Genomic DNA, 27098 nt, shown 5'->3' on the forward strand with positions numbered 1-27098 from the left:
AAAGTGTTTTAATACAAGGTATGGCATGTTACAGAATGCACAATTTCTTATACTAAGAAGCCATAATGCCACCTGCACAAACTCACAAGATGTAAAAAAATTCCCCTTGCAGTATCCTGTTCTGGTGGAGCCAAAAGACCATGGCTTATTGAGGTTCCCACACCCTTGCAGCCCTTGTAGAAGAGACACTTAAGTGTCACTGGGCTATGATACAAGAATGAATGCAGCCTAGGTGAGGGTCTCCAGCATGGTACCTGATCCATCCCCTCCCAACCTGTCTGGGTGTTAATCCACATCCACCTAGGAAGTTCTGGAGACCAAGCCCGTGCTGCTTGCTGAACATCACCCTTCCCTTCTGCTCATTCATACCCCCTCCACGTTTGCTGATACTCTGACCTCATGTGGGAAACTAAGTACGCTGAAGAAGAGCCACTTCCCAAGCCCAACCCGCTGACAGTGAATAGACCTCACAGAAAGTTTACCATTTCCATTCACATCTGGTCTTGTGCCAGGAGCAACTGGCGCACCCAAAGGTCAATGACCACAAGGATACGAAGAATGTCTAGGCACAGCCCCTTGAGCATCCTGAGACCACACTGTGCAGCAAAAGGAAGAGCAGATGTTTTTCTGCCCTCGAGTATGGGCTTTCTGGATCACACAGGAGCACTTGTTACTGGGAATCATCAGCTGCATCAAATGTACTGGTATCCAAATGGCATGGAGAAGGAAGGCTTTGTCCATGAATGTCCAGCCTGGTGCCATCTCCCTGGTGTCCACTTGACATCTGCAGCTGGGTGTTGGGCCAGGGAATGCTGTACTCTCTACTGGGCACATGTCAGCACCTGCTCCGTGTCCCCGAGGGCATGTGGGCAGAGTACTTATTTGGGTGCTAGGATGGGTGGAAGTGGTGGTGGTGGTGGTGGTGGTGGTGCTCATGGTGGTGATGGTGTTCATGCCTCTGGATCAACGGCACCATGTAGCCCTCAGGCCCTAGCATGGGAGGCAGGTCCCGGACCACTTCATGTTCCACCGTGGTAGGCTGGCCATGTCCCTTGAGTGGTGAGTGGCCTTCTCTGCCCTTCTGCCGGTACCGCTTGTGACCATAGGGCTGTGGTGGGGGCTGCGGTGGGGGCTGTGGAAGGTGGTGGCCGTCCTGAGCACCCTGGGGCAGTGGGACAGCCTGCAGGCAATAGTTGAGCATTTTCCCTGGTTTGCTGCTGCCTGGTGCCCCAAGAGGTTTTCCTGGACCCTTGGGAGACCTGAGGAACTGCTTCTCCTGCCCCTTGAGCCGGGGCTGCGCAGCCAGGGCCCGGACGGCAGGTTCATTAGTTGGTACAACGTGGTCAGCCAGAACCTGGGACCTGCGGTGGTGTATAGCATGGGCGTCCGACTCCTGTGATCGGGACCTGCTTGGAATGTGTGTGGCCCTGCCATGATGTTCTTGCCTGGCCTGCTCAGGTGGAGACCCTGGGGACAAGACAGAGTGGTGGCCCACAGTAAGGCTTGGGACACATGTCATCTCTTCACTAGGCTTGAACAGAGATGACCTGCAGGCTGGGTCACAGCTCAGATGGCCAAATGTCCCAAGCTGGGCAGGGAGAAGAGGTCACGGCTCAGTTCCAGATAGATCTCATATTCCAGAAGGGAGTCAGCCCCTCATTGAGGACCCTGGGTGTCACCTTGTCACTCTTTAAAGGGGCTTGGCCACCCTGGCAACTTACTGCTTGGCTGACCCTTTATCCCTGTGGAGATCCTATCAATGGAGATTCTCTACTAGCCCTGTCCAGGGCACAACGGGGGGGGGGGGGGGGCGGCATCAGAAATTTATGTCCTATTCAGGGACACTCCAGTGAAGGACCAGAATTAATTCATTAATATATCCCCTGTCCCTCTCTCCACCACACACAGAGAAAGAGGGAGGGGAGGAGGGAGGGAGACAGAATCAATCAGACTTTCAAAATAACCTGGTAGCAGTGGCCTCAGTACATGGGGCCAGTTGTTGTCAAACTCCCCACTAAACTCTTTGGATCCCCATCTGTCTCTTCAGATCCCCTATCATCAGAGGATCGAAGCTATAATATCTAGCTCACAGGGCCAGCCCTTCCTGGGTGAAGGTCAGCTTCAATCAGGGACTTCTAGCCAGGTTATCTGGAACAGACTGGAGGGACTCATCAGAGACACTGTCACAAGGTTCAAATGGCCTGAGTGAACCCCCCAGGGATGCCTGGTGGAAATGGGGTACTAGTGGGGGACTTGGCCTCCAGCTTTCAGAGTACCAGGCTGCAGTTCATGAATCTCCAAAGGCTACAAGAGGCACAAAATCAGAAAGGAACATTCCATAGAGCAGGATAGGTGTCTACAATGCTGACTGTCCACCTCTTCTACCTAACATGCCAGCTCCCCCAGCTGGAAGGCTCCTGAACCTAAATGCAGTAGTTTTATATTTTCCCTAAAACCGAGCATTTCTCAAACACATACCTGGATGGTTAACCACCTTGCTTTCCAGGCCCCTGCCAGTGGCAGGAGGGTAAGATGTGCATGCATCCACATCTAGGCAAAGGGTGATGGGATGTCCAAATGAGATGTGGACATCTGGGACCCAACACCATCGGAATTCCAGAGCCCCCTGCCTACCTGCACCTTTAGGGAGGAATCTACACCCAGAGGGTAGATACAAGGTGGGGGTCCTCCAGTACCTACCAGGACCAAACTTAGATGTGTAGTTCTCAATGCCAGCAAGGTCTAGGTAGTGGTTTCTGCGCTCTGTGTTCTCATCCACACAGTAGGGTACTCGCACAGAGCAGGTCTGGGAATCAGCATTGGGCTTCCTGTGTGCAGCAGAGAGGATGGGCCTGACCATGTACTCATGGCCAGAGCTTCAAACATATGACAGGGGTGCCTGCAGAGGGGGATGGTTGTCTAGGAGGCCTAAGTGGGGACTTTGACTAGCACCCACTGTCTAGAAAAGGCAGAAGGGAGGCAGTTGGGCAATGTTGTATGCTGTCCAGAGAATTCAGGTCCACAGCTCATTATGGCAGCCTGCCAGGACCCCTGGGTCCCACCACAGGTCTCACGAGGCTTGAGTGGCCCTAAACGTCGGGGTGTTTGCTGGTCCCCTAACTGGGGCCACAGTGACCCCTGCTCCCTTCCTTTGCATGGACATGCTGCTCAGCCCCATTCAGGTGCCATCACCCTTCATAGCACACAGGGCCTACCTATTTCAGCACTCTTCCTGACCAGAAATTGGGGAGGCCTGCAGGGTGCAACCACCTGGCCCCATACCTCACCTGCTGTAGGCAGACAGCCTTCGGTCGGCCACTCGGGGGTCCTCTGTGAGCTCACTCTCTGTTCTGCCACGAGTGGACTCCCGGTCTGAAAGGAAGGTGTGACACTCTCTCATGCCTCACTGCATCCATTTATTCATGCCTCACCCATTCACTCATCCCCTGCTTACCTGCTTGTCCATGCTTCCACACACACATTCTGCCTGTCCTTCACCCACTCATTCTTCATGTCTTAGGAATCCACCCACCCACTCACTCTATGTTGTTGTCATTGGGTTGTTATTTTGAGACAGAGTCATGCTATAACCAATGCTGGCCTGGAACTTTTAACCCTGTTGCACCCCTAGTGCTTGGATTGAAGGCATACACCACAATGCCCTTTGTTAATGAATTACTTTTCTTGCTTATCCATTCACTCACTAAGCAAAGTTTTGTCCCCTGCCAGGTACCGGGTCCTGTTTGGGACATTGTGGAAACGGAATCTCTGACTGAAAGTTGTTGGACATGGACAGTGCTGATACCCAGGGGTCAATGGTAGAGTGCTACAGAGAAAGTAAGGATGAGACATAGAGTAGGTGGCTGTGGAGTGGCCTGTCTTAGGGGTAGTGCTCATGGAGATGGTGCCGTTTGAACAGGAAGGCTCCTGGCACAGACCCCTTACCTTGGCCAGGGGGAGGACATTCCTTCTTCTTGCTGGAGGGCTCAGGGCTGACAGTTAGCTTCACTCGGAGGGTCTTGCTGCTGCTCGAGGAGTGATTGACAGAGGCGTCAACAACCTCATAGATGGTGTGCATCAGACTGGACATGTCCTGGGACCAACACGACAGACATTTCTCCCTTCTTTCCCAAGCATGTATTCATGCCCTAGCCACAGAGGCACCTTGCGTCCACTTATTCCCCATCAGAGACTGCCTTATCTTAGGCCCAGAACTGCCCCAGGAGGTCATGCATGGCTTAAAGGTAGCCCTGCTGCCTGTCCTTGAAGCCACATCTCTTACATTTCAAACATCAGATCAATGAGCAGGTAAGCTTTTCAGCAACAGTGTCACGTGGCCCATGCAGATGCCTTCTCTGCCCTCCTGGACACACAACACAAGGGAGCAGGGGCATTCCAAGGGCCCAGGCTGCTCTGTGAGGGACTCTTGTCCCAGGCTTGGCCTAGGGACACCACAGCTATAGGGAAAGGACACACTGGACTTGATGGGGAGACATGCAGACTTCCAAAGTAAGGAGACACAGATACTAGCTAGCTGAGGATGTGAAAGTGGGTCCATACTCTGTCTCCCCTTCTATCTCAGGAAAGTTCTAGTCTCTTCCTTCTTTCCAGTAAAGGCTCATTCTGTCTAACTGCCTGAGGACCCAGACATCTGTCCATCTGTCTACTGAATCAGACTGGTTCCAGATCTCAGGGGGCCACACCCCTGACCTGAGGCCCCATCCTATGGGTGGTCTGACGCATGTGGGCACATTACCTCTCTGGTGACTTTCCCACTGTTGTCAAAGTCATACAGTGTGAAAGTCCACTCTTGGCGGTTGCCCTCTTCCACTGAGACATCACACTGGAGGGCCTGTAGGTGGTGTGCAGGGACGGGAGACAAGGAAGAGTCACGTGGGACTGGGAAGGCTCCCAGCTGTAGTTCTTCCTAGTTTCCAGCCAGGATGAGGAAGATCAAGGGCAGTTGGCTGCAACCCTCAGTCCCTGTCCTTGCCCAGCTCCCCCTCCTAATGATGTACTGACACCATGCCTCATAGCTCAGTCCCCCCCACACACCCGTGGCATCTGTCACTGTGCATGCAGATACTCAGGATCACTTTGAGTAAGAGGAATTGGAACCAAGTGTTCTCGCTGCTCCCCTGCCTGTGGGGTAGGAGACCCTGCTGCTGTTCCCTGTCCAGTAGTGCTGGATGCCCATTCCATATGGAGACCCATCTGCCCAGCGTGGCCAAGTTCACAGCCATGCCATGCAATCCACCAGAGCAGCACATTGTAGTCCTGCTTTAGGATCTCAAGGAGGCTGAGGAGCCACAGGGGCCATGGTCCCCATTTGGGGCCACCACCATTCACCCCGTGTCCTAGGGACCCACTCATGGAGGTGTACAGGGAGAAGGACTTACATCAATGTTCAAGTGCTTCTTGCTGGCTCTTAGTAGGCCCTCGTAGCCTGCTGCCTTCTCCCCGTCGTCCATGCTGAAGAGCTGCCCCTGGCCCTCTTGGCCCTCAGACTTCTCAGGGGGCAGCACAACTGTGGGGACAGGAGGAGGGGAGGCAAGAGCCGTCCCATGTGAGCAGCATGAGGACGGGAAATGGGTTGGCTGTCTCTGCTCTTTCCTGTGCTGAGCTAAGAGCTGCTCCTGTAGTGTAGAGAGAGGCCTCACCTGGGTTAGCCTCAACATGATCGGCTCCCAGTGAGCAATGTCTCCTCTAGGCTGACACTGTACAGATGGGGTGGGAGAAGGACCTTCAAGATCAGAGTCCTCCAGGGGAGCGAGCTCCTGCGTCACCAGGCTTTTCTCCTCATTCTCATTTTCTAACACCTTCAATCCAGAACCCACTGACAAGGACACGAGGGCTATCTGATGGCCAGTCTTGTCTCCCCTGACTCCCTATATGGATGGATAAGGAGCCCTGTTCTGCATTCACATATCCTCTGGGTCTCAAGCTGTGTCCTCAGGAGAGGGGCCCAGGACCATTGATCAGGTGTCTGCCCAGGTATGAGCTAAGAGGATACCCAGTACCTAGCTTCCAGCAGGCAGCGCTGGGAGCTCCCCTGGGTGTCAGCAGATGTCTGAAGGCCAGTCCTTTGCACCTACTAGTATCCTGTAAGAACTTACGACATCTCTGGGTGGGGCTGACGCCACCAAAAACGCATGCGTATGAGACTCAAGTGGGGCTTAAGTCACAGGTGGCATGCTTAGGACTGCTCCACCACTCCACACTGTTGCAATAAGCAGCCACCATGTTAGCTCAGAATTCAAGAGCACCAGTCCATGAAGCCTGGCCTCTCTGCTCACTCACTACAAACACAAAATAAACAAGTGTATGGGGACACTATGGCTCAACATTGTGCTTCTTCCATTGACTGATCCAAGCTGCCTGCTTGATAGAGAATCACAGATGATTGAGGCTGCTGTTTACTCAAACTGCTCTTCAGACTAGGACCCAACTGACCCTAACTCTGATATGCCAGTGGTGAGGGTTCTGTGGTGTGAGCCCTAATGTCAGGGTGAAGTCTGGGAGCATTTCCTGGAGCTGGACTCACCTTCTAGGGAGCCCTTGTCTTCCCAGAAAGGCCCCTCCTTAGGGTCCCCATTAGGCAGCTCCTACAAAAGAATAGAGCCACATATAACCATGAGGCTCAGCAGAGCAGAGGAAGACAGCAGATAGGAACTCCGTGAGGCTGAGACCTTGAACAGACACCAGCATCAGACCTTGAGAGGCCACTTAACCTGTGGGCCCACATACACCATCCCTTCCCACTTCATACAGCAGAATGTACAAGGACCATGTGCTGGAGTCATTTCCAGAACTGGGCCTCACTGCCTACGAGCAAAGCCCATTGTTCAAAGTGAGACTTGGGATCTCCCTGCAACTCAGCCCTAACACTGCCAACCCACAAGTATAAGAAGCCTTGAGACCAAGAACCCTGCCTGGCACTACTCCTGGCCTGGCTTGCAGTACTTTCCACTAAAGCTGCCCCCATGGTACCCATGGGATGAACTCAGGTTGGCATCCACAGGAGTTGGCAGAGGGGCCACTGTCTCCCCCATGGCTGGGCTGAGGAGCAGCTGCCAAGAAACACCCTCGGCCCACAGCTGATCTCAAGACCAGTTATGGAAAAATGGGAAGGACTTCAAACACATCCAAGAAACTCTGCACAACAAAAGCTCGCATGGTTCTTGTAAATAATCCACAGAAGCAAAGGCTACAAGGAAGGAAATATAAAATGTGCCATGGAAGCCATCTGCAATCGAAGGGCCCTTCCTGGCGGGGAAACTCGCAGCCCCTAGCCCAGCACTCGGGGGCCCCCAGGAGCAGTTCCCACCAGCTTCCTGGCATTTCTGTTTGACTCCAGGTGGCTTCAACGCTTTGAGAGGCCTCAAGTAGGTGGGAAGCTGAGCTAAGACCCATCCAACTGGCCAGCTGGCAATGTCCCTAGGGAAACCTGGGTCAAAGGATGCCTTTGGTTTGTAGCTGGAGGCAGGAGAAAGACAAAGTCCCTCAATTTTATATCTCATTCAGAAAATTGAGTATCCCAGGTACAGTTTGGCACATTCTTACCCTGTCAGTGACCACAGGAACCAAGAAATACCCTCCACCCCATTTCTCACTGTAGAGAATATAGGATGCCTGGCAGGCTTCCCAGCACCACCTTGTGGGGTCATATCCATCTGCAGGATACAAGGATACAGGTCTCGATCAAATCCAGAGCATGAAATGACAGCATATGTAAAAACCTAATGCCTTTGCAATAGAGTGGGAAAAGCATTCTGTCTGTAGCAGCAAACAAGACAATAACCATGAAAAGGCCCATGCCTGAATGGACAGGCTGACTGTTTTGCAGAATGCATGGAAGAGGAATACCACAAACACCCAGGTTCAAGGGACAGAGACGGAAGTACAGCAGTATTCTGTGTACTAGCTGTGCGAGGTTGGTGAGGATAAACCCAGTATTGGTCTCCTGAAAGAAGCCAGGATAGGTCCTCAGGACTACCACAGAGCACAGCAGAGGGAAGAGGGAGGGGCTCCTGTCTAGGTTTTTTGTTTTTTGTTTTTTTTTTCGGCTGTGCACCAGTTGTGGGAAACACAGCATTTGAGGAGCCCTCATGGCAAGAGACCAAAATGGTCAAGGCTGAATGACTAGGGCCAGGAAATAAAGGAGACCCCTGCTCATATCTACATTTCATAAATACCCCAAAGTCTTCCTCTTTCTGGACCTCCCAACTCATGGGAACCATTAGGGATAGGCTGCCTACATGGCTTGTTCTTAGGATGTCATTTAAGGTATTACCCTGGAGATCATCTTGTTGAGAAAAACCTCATAATTATTAAAAGTCCCCTTTCTAGCTGCAAGTGGTAGTATGTCCCAGCATTTGGGAGACAGGCAGGGGAATCTCTGTGAGTCTGAGGCCAGCCTGTCCGATTTAGCAAGTTTCAGGACAGCCAGGACTACAGAGTGAGACCCTTTCTCAAAAAGGAGGAGGAGGAAGAAGTAGGAGTACTCATTAATTCACTGCTCAAATAACCCACAGATTCAAGGCACAAAAGATCTGATTTGACTGAAGTGCTAGGTGTTTGTCCTGGTCCCATGAAACTCGTTTATGTCTACAGTGCACAGTGCCATGTCCTTCTGAGACTGGAGGCCTGAGCCTAGAGCTGTCCCAGGTGAACATAAGATGAAATCTACTCATTTCTAAAAGCCCTATTTGGAGCTTTTTCCCCTTCAAAATCAGAGTAACTTTTAAAGCATCAGTTCCAACTTCTGTGAGGTACGGAAGCTAGAATTCGGGACATGGAACTCACAGGCTCAGCTTCATACTAGGCGGATCCAAGGTGTTGTGGCTGACAGGTCCTATGTCTGATTACAAATCCAGGGGTTGTAAATTGCTGCTGGCAAAATACAGTTACACAGGGAGACCAATGCTGGCTGATGCCAGGGAGTGGGTTGAACAGTCACTGTCAAATGACAGGCGCTGAGGTCAGGGTGGGCATCTCCCGAGTCACCTGCACCCACCTCCAGGAATGGCCTGAAAAGTGGTACAGGTGAGAGCAGGGAGGATCCCCAAGATTCTCACAGTCCCTTCCCCCATGGAACTCCAGGACTCAGTTGCTCCCCATTAGCTCTTGGCCAGAGAGCTTGAATCCTTCATCAACCGTCAAGTCTCATCTCACTGAGAAATTGGTGGGTACAGCACCCCAGGATGGAGAGACAGCCGGAAGGCTCGAGCCTAGAGCTACCAGTTTCTGACTTGCTGTAAATGCATTCCGTGCTTTATTCTGTCCGTGAGGCAGGACCAGCCAGCATTCATGGATACCTTCCACTTATTTTAAAAATAGTCTTGAGTTTTTGGAGCTCTGCATGGGTTGTAGACTTTAAAAGCAGTAGTAGGTGGAGAAGCAAGGATATTTAATTCAGAAAAGGAGCTGGGGGTCGGGCTAGTGGGAGAGAGCATGCTTGGGATGCACCGCTCTAGGTACAAAGCCCAGCACCGCAAGAAAAGAAAGGAAAATAAGATAAAGAAACAAGATCCCACCCAAACTCTAGGCTGGTCTCCTGGGACAGTCCCAAAGGTACAATAATAGGCCATGGCTGCTATAATTGGCCAAGGCCACACCATGTGGACAGGGGCACTGCAGCGGACTCCCTCAGCATACACCAAACCCTAGAACATGGAGGATTCTAGGCACTGGCCAAGGGGTGGCTGGAGAGGCCCCAGATCAAAGAAGAAAATGAATGTTTGTGGGGTAATTCTGGCCTCTGCCTGGTGTTTTCGTCAAATCTGTCCTGCTTACATAGAAGTGCCCTTTAATTTGGATGCTTTAGTTAAACAGAAGAGCTTTAATCACATCGTATAAAACCTGTGCGGGGACACTGGCCAGACATGGAGCCCCTCCCAGCACAGCCAAGCCCCTATGACTTAGGCCCACAAGCAAGGCTGTCAACGGCAGACATTACCTACCCCTGTTGTGACAGAGTCTGGTGACCTTGGGCCCTAGCAGATTCTCCCGAGAGTCTCACATCCACTCATCCCAGTTCCTCTTCAGGAACCTGAGCCATACCCCCTGCCAGACCCTCCTTGCTTTGGCCTCTGAAGCCACCCTCTCTGGTCAAGCTTTACCTCCTCTTGACACTCACAGCTGCTAGACACCGATGTTTGGCCCTGTCCAAGTCACTCTGGATGTCACGTCTAGGTTAATGTGGACCCCAGCTGCCTGATGAGGCTCCAGCTTAGCATTCTGCCGATCTCCTCAGCGCCTGACCCAGGGGCTCCTCCCTCGGTACTCACCCCACCCAGGCCCTGCTTGCTGCCCTTAAGACATCACCAGCTCATTCTCCAGTCTCCGATGGATGCTCTCCTAGCCCTTGGGGACCGGTGTCATGATTGTGGGGTCCATGTCACAGTGGGAACAGCGGGAACACGGCCCATAAAAAAGGTGACAGGCGTCGATGGTTTGAAGTCTGGGATTAACATGTGCTGGCCTAAGGGGTTCCTTGCCCTGCTGCTACATCCATGGATAGTCCACATCCTACAAACACCCACTTATTCACACACAAAATGAGGGGCCCACAGTTCTCCACAGCCCTGCCCTGTTCCATGACCCCACGGGGTAGTGAGGAGGTGAGAGGTCCCAGGCAGGCTCAGGACACAGCCCACAAACATTCCCCATAATTGCCACTGGGTGGCAGCAGCAAGTAGGGAAGTTTCCCAACAGACCCAGAGTCCTAGCTTCCTAGGTCAGGGGGCAACTCCAGTAGTCCTGCTGTCAGCACAGAGTAGAATGGGAGATGGTGGCACCCATCTCAGGGGGCAACTCCAGTAGTCCTGCTATCAGCACAGAGTAGCACCCACACCCATCTTTGAGAGAGGGTCACCTCCTGAATCACACCACCTACTAGAACCTGCAGGGCCTCGGCATCTTCCACATGCGCATTCACCACAGGCAGCTCCAGGAGTGAGAGACAGAGTAAGCCCAGGGCAGATGGGCCTCAGGATAACAGTGTGCTGGCTGCTCACTGCCTGAAGTGTCCCCAGACTCAGGAACATGAGAACACTGTCTCCACCTGCACCTCAAGCAAGGGTCAGGCAAGTGTAGATGTCTGTCACCAATCACCTGACTCGTCGGGGTAACTACTGGACTGCTGGGGGTCCTAGAGGAGAAGTGGGAGCCTACAACCAGGCCAGGGACAGACTGGCACCAAGAGATAAAGTTCCTTTAAACCTGTCTCAAAGGTTCTAAAAACCGGGCTTCTCTCTTCTGAAAAGAAGACAATATGGAGAAGGGGCACCTGCTAGAAGTCTGGGCTCCCAGGCCAACTGTGACCTTCAACAAGTCCACATCTCCCCTTGGCTCACAACCTTTGAGGCTTGTGGAAGCATTGGCATTACCTATCAATTTTAAGGTCAGGGCTGTATGTACACCCTTGAACACAGACTAGGAGGAATAGCCAGATCTTGTCAACGTCTCAGAGATGGGGTGGGGTTGTGGGGAGGGACACACAGAGAGATAGATATAGTCAGATAAAAAAAATTCAGAGACAGAAACAGACAGGGATGGGGAAACAAGTAGGGATTAGGTCTTTAGTGGTACTCTAGGGGAGGGACACAGAAGGTGAGGTCATAGCAAATGTACTGAGGCTACTGTCCAGAGCTGTGCCCAACAGGACAGTGGGCACCACAGGGTCCCTGGGAAGGGTGTGTGGTCTAGAACACATGGTGGCCAAGTACTAGGGTGGGTCTTTATACGTCTGTTCACTCCAACATTAGCTCCTGATCAGAAGAATTACCCACATTAAACTCTTAGTTCCTGACAGACCCCTATAGCCATTCTACCCCAGACACGGAACTCTCCAGAAACATAGGACAGAGGCCCCCAGGATGACCTTTGGGGAAGCTTTGCAGTGTCAGTCCTGGCCACTCTGTAAGACTGCTGCTGGGCTTGAGCCTAGGCTAAGAATCGCCTGCTGGTGGGAAGACAGGGCTGTAGGACCTAGGTGAGATTCATGCCCGTTTGTGGGGTCAGACAGGAGGTGAAGGAGCACATGAGAGCAGCCAGTAGTGCCTTCAGGCGTGGGCGGCAAGACCCAAAGGCATGCAGGAGAGCTGAGGGAGCCAAGAGAACACCTGGGCTGCTTGGAGGCTGCTGATGAGCTGTGTGTGGGATGAATGTGGGCATCTTCTTGGGCATCTCAAGTTCAGGGTATCACCCGTGGGTCAGACTACACTTGGAGAGCCACAAAGAGCTGGGATGCCCTGCAGGAGGTGACTGAAGCCAGGGCAGTCAGTGCTGGAGCCAGCAGGTCAAGAGGGAGTGAAGGAATGAAGGAAGAGGCCGCAGGGTAGAGAGAGCAAGGCCATAGCCTCTCCTGCTGTGGAAGGTACCAGAGGGGTGAGGACTAGTAAAAACCAGGAAACAGGAGGCTAGGAGGGGCTGGGGAAAGTGGGCTGCAGACACCCTTAGTGCAGGGAAGCCATGGACTCGGGTGATGATGGCTTTGAAAGCCCTGAAATGCAAGAACCTTGATCCTCAAATAGGTTTCCAGGTGTGGCATCTAGTCCTAGGCTCTGAGGAACCGTGTTTTCTTAGGAAAAGGTGAGGAGGCCACTCTGCCTGCCGCCAGGGGCTGGAATTCTACTTCCAGGTGCCAGCCCGCTCGTCTGTCTGGAAACGCTTGGCCAGCTTTGAAGTCACGTCTCAGTTTCAGCAGCTAAACAGTTTCAGATGTGACAATCTAGTTTTATGGGCTTAATAATTCCGACACATGTGCAGTAGGGGCCCAGCAGTTCCTGTGGTGCCTGGCGGGTCCCCTGCAGGAGCTGAGGGCCATGAGGTCCTGAGTGCCTGAATCCAAAACAAGATGTTTAGGGACAGTGAATCCGAAGTCACCACAGGAAGGAAATACAGCAAGTGCAGGTCAGCTTCTTGTTTCTTCTAAAATCTGCAGGGCGTTTTTACTCTACACATTTTTTTAATTGGGTGGAGTGGTGGGGAGTTTGGACCTTTTTTATCAGGGATTTCATGATAGCCAAAACCTGGAATTTATAAAAGACGGGTCACTGAGAGTAACAGGGCTTCCCAAAACACACACACTCAGTACTTCACCCAGTATTTTGCCCTCCTCCATTTTCTGTCCAGTCGAGAAAATACAGACATTTCCATCATCATCTTCCTCTTGTTCCTACCATAGCTTCCCGTTGTTTCCATCATTTGATTAATAATAGATATAGAAGATATAACATGGACCACATTCCCAACACCCACTCACCCCGAAACACACTGATCTCCAAAATGCTCCCCTAAAGGGCCCGTATTTGCTGCAGGGTTTGATCAGCCATGAGTACTGTGGGGAGCCGACAATCTCCTGTCCATTCACCAAGGAGGTGCAGGCCATGGCCAGTTCACAGAGAATCCTGGACAGGTGGGAGAGGGTCAATGAGTCGCTGGATGAATGTATTACAGGCATGCACCCTGGCCACTTGCTGGAGAAACTCTTGCTACATGAGATGCTGCCAGGGAGGTCATACACAATAAGGGGTCAGTAGCCTCCTTTTAACGTCTGGCTGCCAAGACTCTCTATCCCTCACTCGGAGAGAAAGATTTTGGTGACTTGTGTCATCCACATTAATCCACACAAGTGGGAAGCACAGTATTACTGGCCCCACACCTCAGCAAAGAAAGGAGACTCCACATTCCTCCCAGGATCCTGTCTCAAACCAAGGCACTCACAGAAACAGGGCCCACCTTGAAACAAAGTGCTTCAGGCCACACATGAAATCTACATCTGCATGTGTATATGAAACTTGTATATATTTATGTCTGTATTCACTGTGCATGCAAACACCACACACACACACACACACACACACACACACACACACACACACACACACACCCCACACGTACATTTGCCCAGAGAATTAAGTAACATAAACCATGCTGACTACTTGTTTTCACTCTTAGCACATTGAAACTGCTTTGGGCTGAGCCCTTGGTGCTCCAGTCACTTTGGAACTGGTCTGCAGGCTGGTGTTTGTCATCTGTTATGTCGGATACCACAGTTGTCTTTCACAGAAAATACAGATCAAGCACGGCCAACCGTCTCTGATGGTGACCACTCACAGGCCGCAGAGGTTGCAAAATAACAAAATGGAACCCAAACTCAGGTCTCCCAGACTCGGATCCCTCTGCCTCTGTGTAGATGAAGTGGACTCTACTCATTTTTAATGCACACCTCACACAATTTCCTCCATCTAGACTCCTGCTCAGGAAACCCACCGGACATCTTGGTTTCCTTCCACTCCTATTAAAGCTTTACATTTCCCATTTCAAAGGCTGATTAATCCCAAAGCTGGAAGAGAACACGACTGAACCCTAAGTTTCGGTTTTTGTTTTACTCTAGAAGGGACTGTGTGATGTGGTGTTCTTCCCAGAGATAAGCAGGCTGAAAACCGGCGCCAGGCCCCTGGGGAGCTCACAACTCAGAAAAAGCAATAAATGGTGTTCATTTTTGTTAAGTGCTCTCCATAGGGCTGTGTGGAAACAGACCCTCACTGGCTCTGCTGCCTGGCAGGGCTGTGGAGATCAAAGGGGGGCCTCACAGCTACCCTATCTGGCAGTAGCTGCTTGAAGGTCTTAAAGGGACAAAGGCCAAACCTAGATCCTTCAAACCCACCCTAAGGAAATTTAGTAGGGTTCCTATGACAAAATTGCGTTGTAGCCTCTTAATAAATAATCTGTTTCAGAAACTGGTACCAGCTCCAGGTAGCTGAATGCTGTACAGGTGCATGGAGAGCTGAAAGGAAGCCCAGGTTCATCCAGACACGGGAGAGTGGAAAGCCTGCACACGGCAGGGGCTCCTAGCATATGGACCAGGTCCAAGGGACTGGACAAGGATATTCTGGCTTCCAAGGCTGGAGGTGGCTAGTGAGAGGTAAGAGCTCTGGCTTGGTGACTTCGCCCAGCAAGACTCTGGTCCCCTGCACCATGGGCAGAGAAATAGTACCCACTGTTCCCCTAACTGCTTCCTGAGTCGCTCCAACACACCAATATGTTCTTCCTGTTCTGTGCCAACCTCTGTCCTATACTCTATGCATCACAAACAAAAGGAACCCCGAGACCAAGTCTGAAGAACCTTCTGGGCAGCTTCCCCTCCCCACAGAGGAGCTGATGCCCTCTCAGTCAGGATATGGATATGCAGAGCCAAGCCAGTGGCCAGCTCCGGCTGCCTTGCCATGCCTGGAAGGGATGGGGTCCCTGAGGTCACCATTTCATTGGTCTTCCCACAGAGGGTGTATATGACACTTTCATTCCCTGAGGTCATTAGATGCCATTGGTTCCTCATCCTAATCATGCCCAGACACTAACTCCACCAGCTACTGCTCAAGACACAGCCAGGGGACCAAGGATAAAGTGCCAATTGGCTATTTTCTCAGAGTCAACATCAGCTATGTTTTCAAGAAAACCCAAATATTTGAAACAAGTCTGAAGTAAAGACTGGGCTATGCCACCTCCCTGCTCCACAGCCATGAAGTGGGTCTCAGGATCCCCATAAGTCCAGCGGGGATGGGAGTCTTCGCTCCCCTAGGGCTTCTTGTACCCTGCTAGCTGTAATGCCTGTCACAGATAGTAAGTAGCCTCCTGGACCCTCAGAAAGGTTGGTACACATGTCTTTATTTACTGTACCTCCTAGGAGGTAGGTGTAGTTAGTTCTCTGTATATACTTCCTCTCCTCCTGGAATTTGCACTGTTTACTCCTGCCTTGGGGGCCTTTGCACTGGCAGGGCCCCTGTGATGTCTGGACAGCCACCCTTTGTCAAGGCCGTGTCTCCTCCGATGTCCACACCAGGGCAGTCCCCTAACCTTCTTCTCCTGCACCCTCTGAACTCTCCAGGAGCCCTTGTTTGGCTCCTCTATCAGCTTAGGAATAGCTGAATTATTGAGCATGGAGGCGACCTTGGAACAGAACTGCTCATGGGTGGGAGGTGGGAGTCAGGGGTCTCACACAGGTTAGGGTCCAGGCTCCAGAGCTCAATACAGCATGACTCAGAACTGCCAGCCTCTGCTGTATCCTAGCTGCCTCCTTTCAAAAGAGGTCTTGGGGCAGGAATTGAGTGGCCATAAGTAACTCCACAGGGTAAGCTCAAGCATGTGGGGTCTGTATCCAGCCGAGTCCCCTCCTCCTCTCTTTATTCCTAAGACCTCATTCCTTTGGCCCTTCATCTTCTCTTCAGATGCACCCTGATAGGGTTTTTCTCATCCTGCTTGGAATACCTTTAGCTTTTACCCCAAATACTTTCTTACCATAGTCCTTACTTCCACACACATTGGGCTGCTAGATGGCGGCCACTGCAGCTGGTATTCTGTTGATGATGTGTTCTAGTACCTTTCTTCCGGGCTTCGTGGTGAGCCATGTCTACCCTCTGCGGCCTCAGCCCATGGTTTTAGACTCTGCACTCCACTAGAGAGCTCCCCTTGGGTTTACCAAACTCTTTCCACCGCTTACTGCACCAGTGATCCTCGTGGTCTTCTGGGACCCACTCTTTACACACACACACACACACACACACACACACACACACACACACACACGCTTTCCAAGGAATTGTCAAAGCAAGTACAGTGTGGTTCCCTCTCCCCCACCAATATTTCTCAAATTTCAATATCATCTTCAGATTAAAAGTGGCTCTCCCCAGCCCCAGGAAAATAGGCTCCAGGACTCCCAGCAAAGCTGAGGCTGGTCTAGCGTTGGCAGAAGCAGAAGGCAGCACCCCTAGCCTAGGCTTTCCACTATAGGAGTCTGATGGCTAGCCTTGCCAGCCAGAGGGATCAGCAAGCTGGAGCCCCAGGGACACAGGGAATGATAAGGACAGGCCAAGTCCAGGGATACCCTACTCACCTAGGAGACCCATGGGCTTGACATCCTGAACTGGGTGCGTTACATAGGGCCAGAGCCAGGGTTGCATAGAGCACAGAGACCCAGTTCCAGTGTAGTTAAGAAGCCCTCAGCTGTGGGAAAGGAGCAGGATATGAGACCAACAGTTTTGGGTGAGCAGCCAGGACTTCCCTACCAAGAGCATTAACAGGCCAGGAAGGCTAACAAAACCTGTGAGGCCCACTGAACAGGGTGAGTAGAAGGGAGTGGGAGGGTCTGACCAGGCCACCTGTACTCTCAGTCTCTCTGGGAGAACACTGGAGGGCTTTGTGCCAGGCCCCTGGGGCAGGAAGGGAAGGGTACCTATTTTGCCAGGTTGGCTGTTTCTTGTGGTTTCCGAGCAGGTTCTTCCTCAGAGCCAGAATGAGGTCAGGCTTTCACTTCAAGGAGATACAAATAACTCATTTCCCTTCTTCAGTGCACACACCAACTCTGGACCTCCACATCACAGGTATAAAAGATGCTAGGAGGGCCCTGCCAGCACCCTCCCCCAACAATAGTGAGCAAAAACTACAATTCTGGGGACAAACAACAGGAAGGGCTGTGCTTCCCAGCCCACAGAACATCCTTCACAGAGCTCAAGACACCGATCCATCAGGATGCCCGATGGTATGTTAAAATAATCTCTGTTTGAATTTCTGTATTCAAATATTACATGCTTTTTAGCTTCTCTGATTTCAGGTCTCAGAGCTAGCTACGGCAAACTGAGAAGATTCTGCAGAACAAAAGTAAAACAAATCCTTCCTTCTGGCTGCAGGGCTTCCTTGCCGTCGGTACATTCCAGCTGTGCGTGGCAAACAGGATCGAACAGACCCAATTTGTTCAATGTTGGCATGAAGGGCTGCCAGCCGGATGTTGCCAAATCTCCCATCAATGTGAAAGCTGATTACAGCACACACCAGCCCAGCAGGGGGTGTAGCCTGCTGTGAGGCAGGTTGGGGGCCAGTGAGGGTTTTTAATCACTAACAGGCTTATCTGTAAGCAGCAGCTCCAGCAAGGTAGTCTTGCCCAAGCCAGACCTGTGCTTCTGCCCAGGGTGGCCATGAGCATCCAACAAGCCATAGCCGAGCCTGGTCAGGTAGCCAGCACATGGGATAATCATTCTCACCTCTCACAGGCCTGAGACAATGCTGTCCTCCTTAAGAAGCAGCCCATCCATGTTCTAGGCCAGACTTCAATGTTACCTGGCACCGATCTCAGTTAATAAAACAGAATAGAGCCCAAGGATGATCCTCTACCACCACTGGGTAGCACAAGAGGAGCCCACCTGCTCTGACCCATGCTGGATATTCACAGTGAGCAGAGGGCATTTGTGTTTTGACAGCCCAAGGATAACCAAACAAAGGACTGGGAAGGAGGTGGGGGCTGTGTGGATAACCTTTCCATATGCTACCTTAAGTGTGAGGAGCCTACCTTAAGCCACAGGCTCCAATGACCCTGTAGCCACCCCAGAGCCTGTGTTTCTCCCTAAGCTATTGCTACCTGGGCCCCACCAGCCTCTGCTTGTCAGCATGTCTACCCACTACTTGACAGATCAAGCACATGAACAGTGTCCCAGTGGGCACAGACAATTCTGTGCAGCATGCGGGCATATCCTATCCTCTCATACCAGGGGTATTTCAGTTTCTCACATGACCCAGGACAGATTTTGGGGACCTGCCCCACATGCTTGCTCTCTGCTCCCTTCTAGGGACCCTTCTGCCAGTGGGTAGAGTTGACCACAAGACTCACAAGACACAACTGGTTTCTCCGAAGTGCTTGGGTGGGGGTGACAGGGGGAGCTTGGGTTTAGACCCTCCCTCTTGTAGGAAGAAAAGACCACTGGGAGGCTATAAAGGAGAGAGACACAGCAGTAACACACTCACCAGACCCTTCCAGGCACAAGTGTACGGAACTGCTTCCCTGTTTGTCAGGGTCTCGGGCCTACTCTGGCCACTGTTTCCGAGCAGAGCTCCTGTGTGGATGAGCTGAATGGCATGAGGGCATGTAACATTCAGTGTTGTCCACATTAAGAGCAGCCCATAAGAGTACCCATAACAGTTCCATGAACAGATAAGATCACCATCTAATGCCAACCTCACTCCCAGTAGTATAGCATATATCCAGGGGTTATATAAACAAGCTCTCCCCATGAACAACTCTTTCCTGTGACCCACAGAGCCACACAGCTCTATAGGACTTCTCTACCAGCCAGTCACGAGCAGCAGTCTTCATAAGCTGCTGTGGGTCAGCTTCCCCATAATCCCCTAGGGTGGCACAAGCCTGTCCTTGTAACCCAGAGACTTTCTGACACAGGCAACATTCTGGGAGCTCCTCTTACCTATAGGAAGAACAGGTCTATGTCCACAGGGTTCAGCTTTCCTAAGCACAAGGCTTTCTAGTCACATATGGGTGGTCCTACTATGCGTTAGCACTGACTCCCTGGGCCTTGCCAGGATGAAGCACAGGGATAGCCTCTGCCAAACTCCTACATCCCATTATAGACCCTCACATCTGCCCCTGTCCCCTCATCTCTCCTGATACGACTATGAGAAGTATGTGGACTCAAGGCCACAGGAAACAAGCTAAGCTGAGCTCCAGAGACATGTGGATTAGCCCACAAGATAGGGCCACATGGCTAAGCCACAGCATTGTGGATAAAGCCAGTTTCCTACCTCTTGACCACAGGGAGGAAAACAGTCATGTTTTAGTTGGCAAGGCATGGGGATCTGATGTTAGCTCTGACCAGGATTTCAACAACCTCTGTGCAGATCACCAGTGGGTACCCCTTGACCTTGCTACTGAGACTTGGGACTGAAACATGACCCTGTCTTCCACCTCTTGCTTACTAACAAACAGAGACCACAAATCCCTGCCTCCAGACTACAGAGCAGGTGAAAAGGGATACAGAGCAAGTAGGGCTGTCCCCAGTGCTAGGAAGGGTCTGGGTCTGAATATGTTGCCTGTATTATCCAGCTATTGACAAGCTAGAGCCCTTGGGAAGTTGTCCAGCCTGTTCCTGCACATGACGCTGGACGACAATTCTATGACAGACTGCTCACGAGGCCAGACCATTCCCCTGTGTCTGATTGGAGCCATGGTTCCTAGCCATGCCACTCCTGCTGGTCTTGCCCCAAGCTCACCTCAGACCCCTCACTCCTCACCAGGGCTCCAGGTTGAACAGGACTTCTGATCATCACAGGTTGACTCTCACTGACTGTCTCAAAAGACAAGATGGATGGTTCCTGAGGAATCATTGCCAAGGCTGTCCTCTGGCCTCCATACACATGTGCACACACATGCATATAAGTGCACATGCACACACAGAGAACACACACACACACACACACACACACACACACAACTTTCATGGATAAATTATTCAGCCACAAGTAAAACTAGGAAGTAATGAGTTCTGGGGAGGTGGCATCATTGGCCAAAGTGGCCAGTCTGCCGGCAAAGGCAGGGTGAAGCCACTTCTCCACTTTCATTAATACTTCTAGGAAGCCAAGAGTTTAGCGCCTTCAGCAGCAAAACTAGCAGCTGTGATCTGAAACTGCTTTAGAAGCCTAGGCATGACAAGCTACCCAGGTATAAGCCTCAGTCCCAGCTATCTACAACATACCCCAAGTCCAGGTGGCAGCCTGGGCAAAATGTCCCACATCTTAGAGCCTTGGCCTAGGCACTTTACATGGTGCTCTTCAGATGCAGAGGTGGGCACATCTACATCTGCACATATCTACTCCCTCTATGCCCAGCAGGGAGCACTTGCTGGTCTTCCTGGGAACTCTCAAAGGACTTGAATCCCAGGGGAACATGCCTCCAATGACCAATGCACACAGACAGGCTGTGCCAGCCAACCCTATTCTCTATTGTAGACATCAGGAATCTGCCCCTGCAGCCTCTGTGGCCACAACCCTAACTGTGGCCTCATATGGTCAGTGTCCCAGAGCTCCTGTCATAAGACAGCAGAGTGCTAGCCAATGAGCAAAAGCAGAGCCCAAGTATACACGGTCTCTCAGTGGCAGAGTACATTGCAGCAGCCCCAGGGCCTCCCACAAGTACCAGACTGGGTCAGACATTGACTGCATGGCACCTGGCTAGTTCCAGAGGACTTAACCCCTGAGACCAACACCGGATGGCCCAGTGGCCTGTGCCTCCTTCCCCTTCTCTAATTAGCACCATCCACATCATGGGAGGTAAACTTTAGCCATGTGCCTGAAAACATTATTACCAGCTCTTTCAGGCTGGGTCCTCAGGCCAGTTTTGTCTCCTCTCTCCTAGAGGCATCTCCTGCAAATCAGTCAGGTGGTCCCTGAGGCCTTTGCTAGCTCATTTAATCCCCTTGGGTAAGAACCACTCAGTTTATCACAGATTATGTGGGGGTCAGTGAGACACATGCAGTTTCAGAAGCAGAGAAGGGACAGTGATTCAGTGCTACCTGACTACTTAATCTTGGGGATCCTAAATGCTCGAGGTTGCTGGTCCCCCCAGGCTTGTCCTTGATGTCCCTGCATCAGAGTGAGCCACTGGGCCACTATGCACTTCTGTGCCAACTTCTCAAGAGTCAGACTTGGGTCCCAAAAGCCAAACACAGAGAGGACAGCGAGAACAAAGACCAACGGTGACATGCTGTGATGGCTGACTTTGACACCCAGGCTACCCCTCTTCTACCCCATGCTTCAGGGCTTCCTTTACAGCTGTTCTGTGGGCAGTCCATGGAAATACTGTTCTTCTTGGGGGCTCTAAGACTCAGCAGCTGAGGAGGAAGCATGCTGTCCTCATCACCTCCCTGGAGCTCCATATCTCCCCTGCAGACTTATTGTGGCCCATGTGCCATGTTTCTGGGTCGACCAGGGATAGGGAGGTATTTAGGCTGTGACAAAAACATGAGGAGTTTCTCAAAGGCTAACATCTCCCCTTCCCTAACAGAATCATCATGTAAGTTTTCAGGTGAGGTGGTTCCTGGCCCAGGTCAGGGGAATGCCTGACTGCCTCTGCCACAGCAGGAGCAGCAGAGCTAAGAGGCCGAGGCTCTTCAGCTAGCTCCAGAGAATTCTAGCCAGTTGGAAGGAACCAAAGCATGGGTGGGCAAGCTTTCCAGTTCTGAGGAACCTGCAGACAAGGTGATAATGAGGGCTGTTGGTTTGTTTTTGTTCTGCTAGAAGCCAAGGTCTGCCTAGTGAATTCAGCCCTGATCTAGTAGAGTTCAGCCCCCAAAGGAACCATAGGATCTCACACTGGTCACTCCCATATCTTCTAAGGTTATCTCTTTCTGAAAGGTATGACATGTCAGCACACAGAGAGCAGCCAAGTAGATATGGATGGAGCTAGTGAGTGGCATTGTGAAGTTCAAGTTTGTCCAAGGCAGTCACACACAGCTCTCAACAAGCCATGCACCCATGTCCTTCCCTCTGGCAAATATGGACAGCTGTGGAATGCCCACAGACATCCATGGACATGGTTCTAGGTGGCTCTCCTCAACTTACATACATACAGATCCCTCAGAGTCCAAGTTAAAACTCCACCACTAGAGTGAGCCAGAATGCTCCTTCCTCAGGCTAAATGGAAATCTGTGTTTAATTCACAACAGAAAACAGTGACTCTCGTCTTCTGAGCAATTTCCTGCCAGCTTCAGGGGGAGCTGGGGAAATTAAAGATAGTCTGGTGGAACAAGTACGCACATAAGGAAATTATCCAGTGTGGAGCCCCATGGATGACTACTCAGCCACTTTGAGAAAAGCCACCACCAACTGCCGCCTGAACTACAGCCCCGTCAGTACCCTCTCAAAGCCTGTGACCACAGTAGTTCCGATGTCACATACTTCTTTCTTAACCATGACTTGGCTATTGTTAACCAACCCATGCCCATCTCCTTAGACCCCACCCCACAGGTGAGGGGCCACACAGGAGCTGCCACACAACAGAGCTTCTGGAAATTGCAAGGATGGCCACTTAAGGCAGGAAGTGGCACCCAGGACACTTAGATGCACACAGATGCGCAGACCTATACAGCTTAGTAACAGAGTCCAAAGCAAAAGAGCAGATGAGAACCCAGAAGAGGTCACAAGCCACTGGGAATTGATGGTATGGAATGTTGTGCAGTATCAGGGCTGGCCTCTTCAGGGCACAGCTCCTGGGACATTAAGCTGGGAAGAACTCTGGACACTGTGAAAAGGATCTGAGAAAGGAGACAAACCCAGCTGACTTTCCCCATGGAGCTTTCCAGACAGAAGTATGAAGATACAGTCCCTCCCAGACCTGGGCAAAGCTGCCAGGCACAAGGGCAACAAAGTGGCTTCAAGAATTCCTGAGCCTAGAGAGGGTGATGCCTAGGCTAGGATCTCAACTCAAGGTGGCCAGGAGCCACAGCCAGAAAAGGACAACCCAGGAAATACAGTCTTGAGTATAACTATTTAAGCTAAGTCAGTCCTACAGACTCTGCTCTTTCCACCTTAGAAAGGCCTTATCATGAAAGAAAGACAAAGCTAAGAGGAAACAATGCAAGGCAGAACCCACCCAACAACAACAACAAAATGATCCGAAGTGTGGTATTCATGGTCCTAAGATCATAGCTTCACTTTAGCAATTCCAGAACTACACAGGAAGCACCTGCACTCTCCAGAAGAGATGCTCTGGTCCTCCAACTCCTGAGACACACACTTCTTTGTCGGCTAAATTGTGCCCATTCTGAACACTATTGCTCTCAAGTGGGGATTCCGAGGGTCAAGCCCAGACTTGCTGCTAGGGAGAAAGCCTCCAGGCTTGACAGCTAAGGGGTAGGGCCTCAATGCTTTCCCTTGACATGAACAAAAATCCTAGGTTCCCAGAGCCACCCTCAATTTTACATCTCTGGGTAACCATGCATCTGAGAACCAAGCAATTCAGAGACATCAGTTGGCCACCAAGAATTCCTAAGCAAATGTAAGTGGCAGCAAGATGGACCTACGCAGCACCTTGGCACCTTGGCTGCCTGGCCTGGTCTCCTCGTTCAGAAATGGACAGCACATGACTATTTGAATCTCCACAATGTACCCACAATGCCTCAGCACACCCACGTTTATAGCGAAGGACAGGTCCTCCCAGGAAGCACAAATCCAAACTCTGGTACATATTAATTTGAGCCTATGCAGGCCCAGGGCTTAGGTCAGGGCCATACAAAGTATTCACAAACACCCAGAAGTTTGTGTGCACCGGCCAGAAGATCCCTCCAGGAAGAACACTGACCCCACTCCACTTGCTGACTTCACAGAGCTCAGGGTCAGTGAGGAGCCTGTAGAGCAGAGCCAGCAATGGAGATCAAGTTGTAGGTCAGCAAGCGTAGTGTAGCTGTCCTCTCACAATCCGCCCTCCCTAACATCAATAACCTAAGGTGCACTTCTTCTTGTTAGCCCCACTACACCTCACCCCAGGAGCCGTGGCCCTGGGCAGTTCTCTGCCCCTACCCACGGCACTTTGATAATCTACTGTCAGAACACTAGGTAACACTTGTGGTTTGGGGGGCACAGTTTTCTCACTGCCTTTCTGACCTGTGACCCTCCCTGCAGGCCTGTGGTGCGCTCTTTAAAAGATGTGAGGCAAGGGTAACTCTTACCTCTTAACAACTTCACTGTGCAAGCAACCGGTCCCCCAGCTCCTTAAGCCTGGAATACTCCCCAAGCCTGGAATACTGATATCATGGCCCGGGTTGATCCCATCTCTGCTGCATAGTCCCTTCACCAGCTCCTCCTGCCTGAGAGGTGAGCCACCAGTGCACCCCTAATTTAGGGCTGGGGATTCCAGTTCCTCCACACAAGCCCCCTCTGGGATACTATGCCAGATGCTGGGAAGGGATGGGCTATCCTGGCCAGTCATCTGAGCCTTGCCTTCTGCATCTCACAGTGATAAAGAGGCACAACTTTGGGCATATTCCCCAGTCCTGCGAGGCTCACGGTTGGGCGACCCCGCCCACTACGCAGTCGCTTACCTGCTTGTCCCGTGCGCGATGTTCCATGCCACCGCCTGCGCGCCGGTCGGTCTCTTCCACGCCTTTGCGGCCGCTCGCATACGCAGACACCACGAAGCTGTCCCCTGTGGCCCGCCCACAGACGCGTGGGAAACACGGCACCCACCGAGAAGGAAAAAGACCGTGAGCCCCGCGGGGTGCGCTTCTGCTAAGTCCGCCTCGAGGCGCCCACCCGGTCCCCAGAGCCCCGGGGCCACGCGCTCAGGGAGACCCATGGAGTGTCCCACCCGAGGGCGCGAGGCAAGGCGCGCCCCACGCTCCGGAGCTCTGCGCATCCGGCCCGGGGGCCGCCTCGCGCCCTGGCCGCGCTGGGGCTCACCTTCCGGGCTCTCTCTCCGCTTGCAGGCTGCTGCGGCTGCGGCGCGGCCGGAGGACGCGGGGAAGAGGGAAGGGACAGTGAGTGGCGGAGCCCCCCGCCTCCACTCCCGTCCCCCTCTCCGGCTTCCCTCCCCCTCCCCCCGGCCCGCACCTCACCGTGCTTGGACTGAAATTTCCCCATGTCGCCGCCGGGCCTGGACCTCCCGCCGCGCTCTCAGGTGCACGTCCGAGGTTCAGAGCCCGGGGCCGGTGGATAGCGCGCCTAGAGCGACTCGTGAAGCCTGGATCCCGGACGGGGCCGTCGGACGAGGCTTGGCCCCGCAGCGGGAGACAGCGGCGCGGGCAGCGGCCGGGATCGCTCTGAGAGCGCGCGCCCGCGACAGGGCTTTAACAGCAGTTCTCGCAGCGCCCCCCGCGGCCGCGGCCCATAGCGCACTGGACCCCTTTGCCCTGGGACTGGACTAGGTGGTCGCGAACCAAAGCGACTGTGTCCTGCCGCGCTCCGCACAGCCAAGGAGACTGACTCAGGGCACCTATGAGTATACACAGGGCCTGCAGTGGACTCCAGGTTTCTGGCCCTCTGAGGTTTCTTGTGGGAGACAACTTCCACCCTTCCCAAACATTGGTCTTGAGGTCGGTGAGTGTTAAGAGTCCTCCTTTGGAAGGGAGAATCCTGGGGTCACCTAGGTCTTAGAGACTCTTCTTGATTACTTGGGCTGGGGGAGGGGATAGGCACAAGCTCGGCGAGGTGGGGGGCAGGGGGCGGAGATAGAAGGTACTTGGAAGAGAGGGAGAGCAGGTAGGACCAAACTGCCCTGGCCTGCTGGCATAGACCCTTCTTCCCTTCCTTCTAGAACGTCTGCCTAGCTCTGGCCTCTTTCACTGATGAAGGACCAGCACTGCCCATCAGCTTGGACAGGCTCTGCACCCTTCTCTTTGACTTTGTTCCTTGCTAGTCGTAGTCAGTCCATCTGGCTCTAACCAGCCCCTCCCTCCTGGCCAACCTCTGAAACCCCTCTCTGTATTTCCTCCTGCAGTTTCTCCCTTGGAGGGGATCAGCCACTCTGTTCTCTGACCTGTGTATCTTCAGGGAGATCTCTTTCTCCCTTCTTCCTTGAGCCTGGGCTTGTTCTGGTGATACTTCTCTGTTTGGCTCCCTACTTTGCCCACAGAGCCCTGCCTTCTTAACACACGTCTCTGCAAATGGTTTCAAGAACAAATGCATCCCTTTCTCTGCAAGCCATGCCTGGTATACAGCCTCCATCTTTTCCCAGCTCCCTTAAGATGTGCTTCACATACGCTACAACCCTCCCACTCAAGATGCACTATCCAGTGGCCTTCAGTCTGTTCATAGGTGTGTCAGCACTGTCAGCTCTAGAACTTCCGACCCCTAGAATGACCTTTAGCACCTACTTCTGCCAAAGAACCCCATTCCCAGGAAACCATGAACCCTCTTTCCCCTCCCCCCTTTCTCTGTGTATTCCCCTATTCTGGAGTTTCCTACATAGTGACTCATTTGATGTGTAGTCTTTTATGTCCTGTCCCTACGTCCCCCCTTCTTCCTCTACCGGGTCTGTAGTCCAGGCTAGCCTTGAACTCACTGTATAGCCAAGGATGACTTTGAACTTCTGAGGTCCTTTTGAGTTGTTGATACTGAGGATTCCTGACTGAGAAAGAAAAAAAAAAAAAAAAAAAACAGTGCAAATTTTGCTTACCCTAAACAGGGCCATGTCATAACCACAGACATGACAGAGATGGAAGAGACCCCTTACCCACCAGATCACTCATCTAACCTCATCCCTCCTTTATCCGAGATTCTACCTACAACAGCAACTGAGGAAGAAGAAAGGGAGTCCCGGGAAA

At 52.2% G+C, this 27098-nt stretch overlaps 1 protein-coding gene across 2 annotated transcripts; it reads right to left on the reverse strand.

Annotated features, from left to right (window-relative positions):
* Window positions 1–25616, reverse strand: Nkd2 (NKD inhibitor of WNT signaling pathway 2). 2 transcript variants are annotated; one of them, XM_036206716.1, is made up of 10 exons: window positions 25392–25616; window positions 25237–25272; window positions 24879–24982; window positions 6545–6605; window positions 5400–5527; window positions 4757–4852; window positions 3946–4093; window positions 3288–3372; window positions 2701–2828; window positions 1–1467 (listed from the first exon to the last, which is right to left on the reverse strand). In XM_036206716.1, the coding sequence occupies exons 1-10, from the start codon at window positions 25414–25416 to the stop codon at window positions 890–892; spliced, it is 1389 nt and encodes a 462-aa protein (XP_036062609.1). In that variant the 5' UTR covers window positions 25417–25616; the 3' UTR covers window positions 1–889. The 2 variants fall into 2 exon arrangements, with proteins under 2 accessions (XP_036062609.1, XP_036062610.1); XM_036206717.1 differs by lacking the exon at window positions 4757–4852 and having other exon boundaries at window positions 25392–25581.
* Window positions 25617–27098: the final 1482 nt, after the last annotated feature.

Source organism: Onychomys torridus, chromosome 15, assembly GCF_903995425.1.
Source record: "Onychomys torridus chromosome 15, mOncTor1.1, whole genome shotgun sequence".
NCBI lineage: Eukaryota > Metazoa > Chordata > Mammalia > Rodentia > Cricetidae > Onychomys > Onychomys torridus.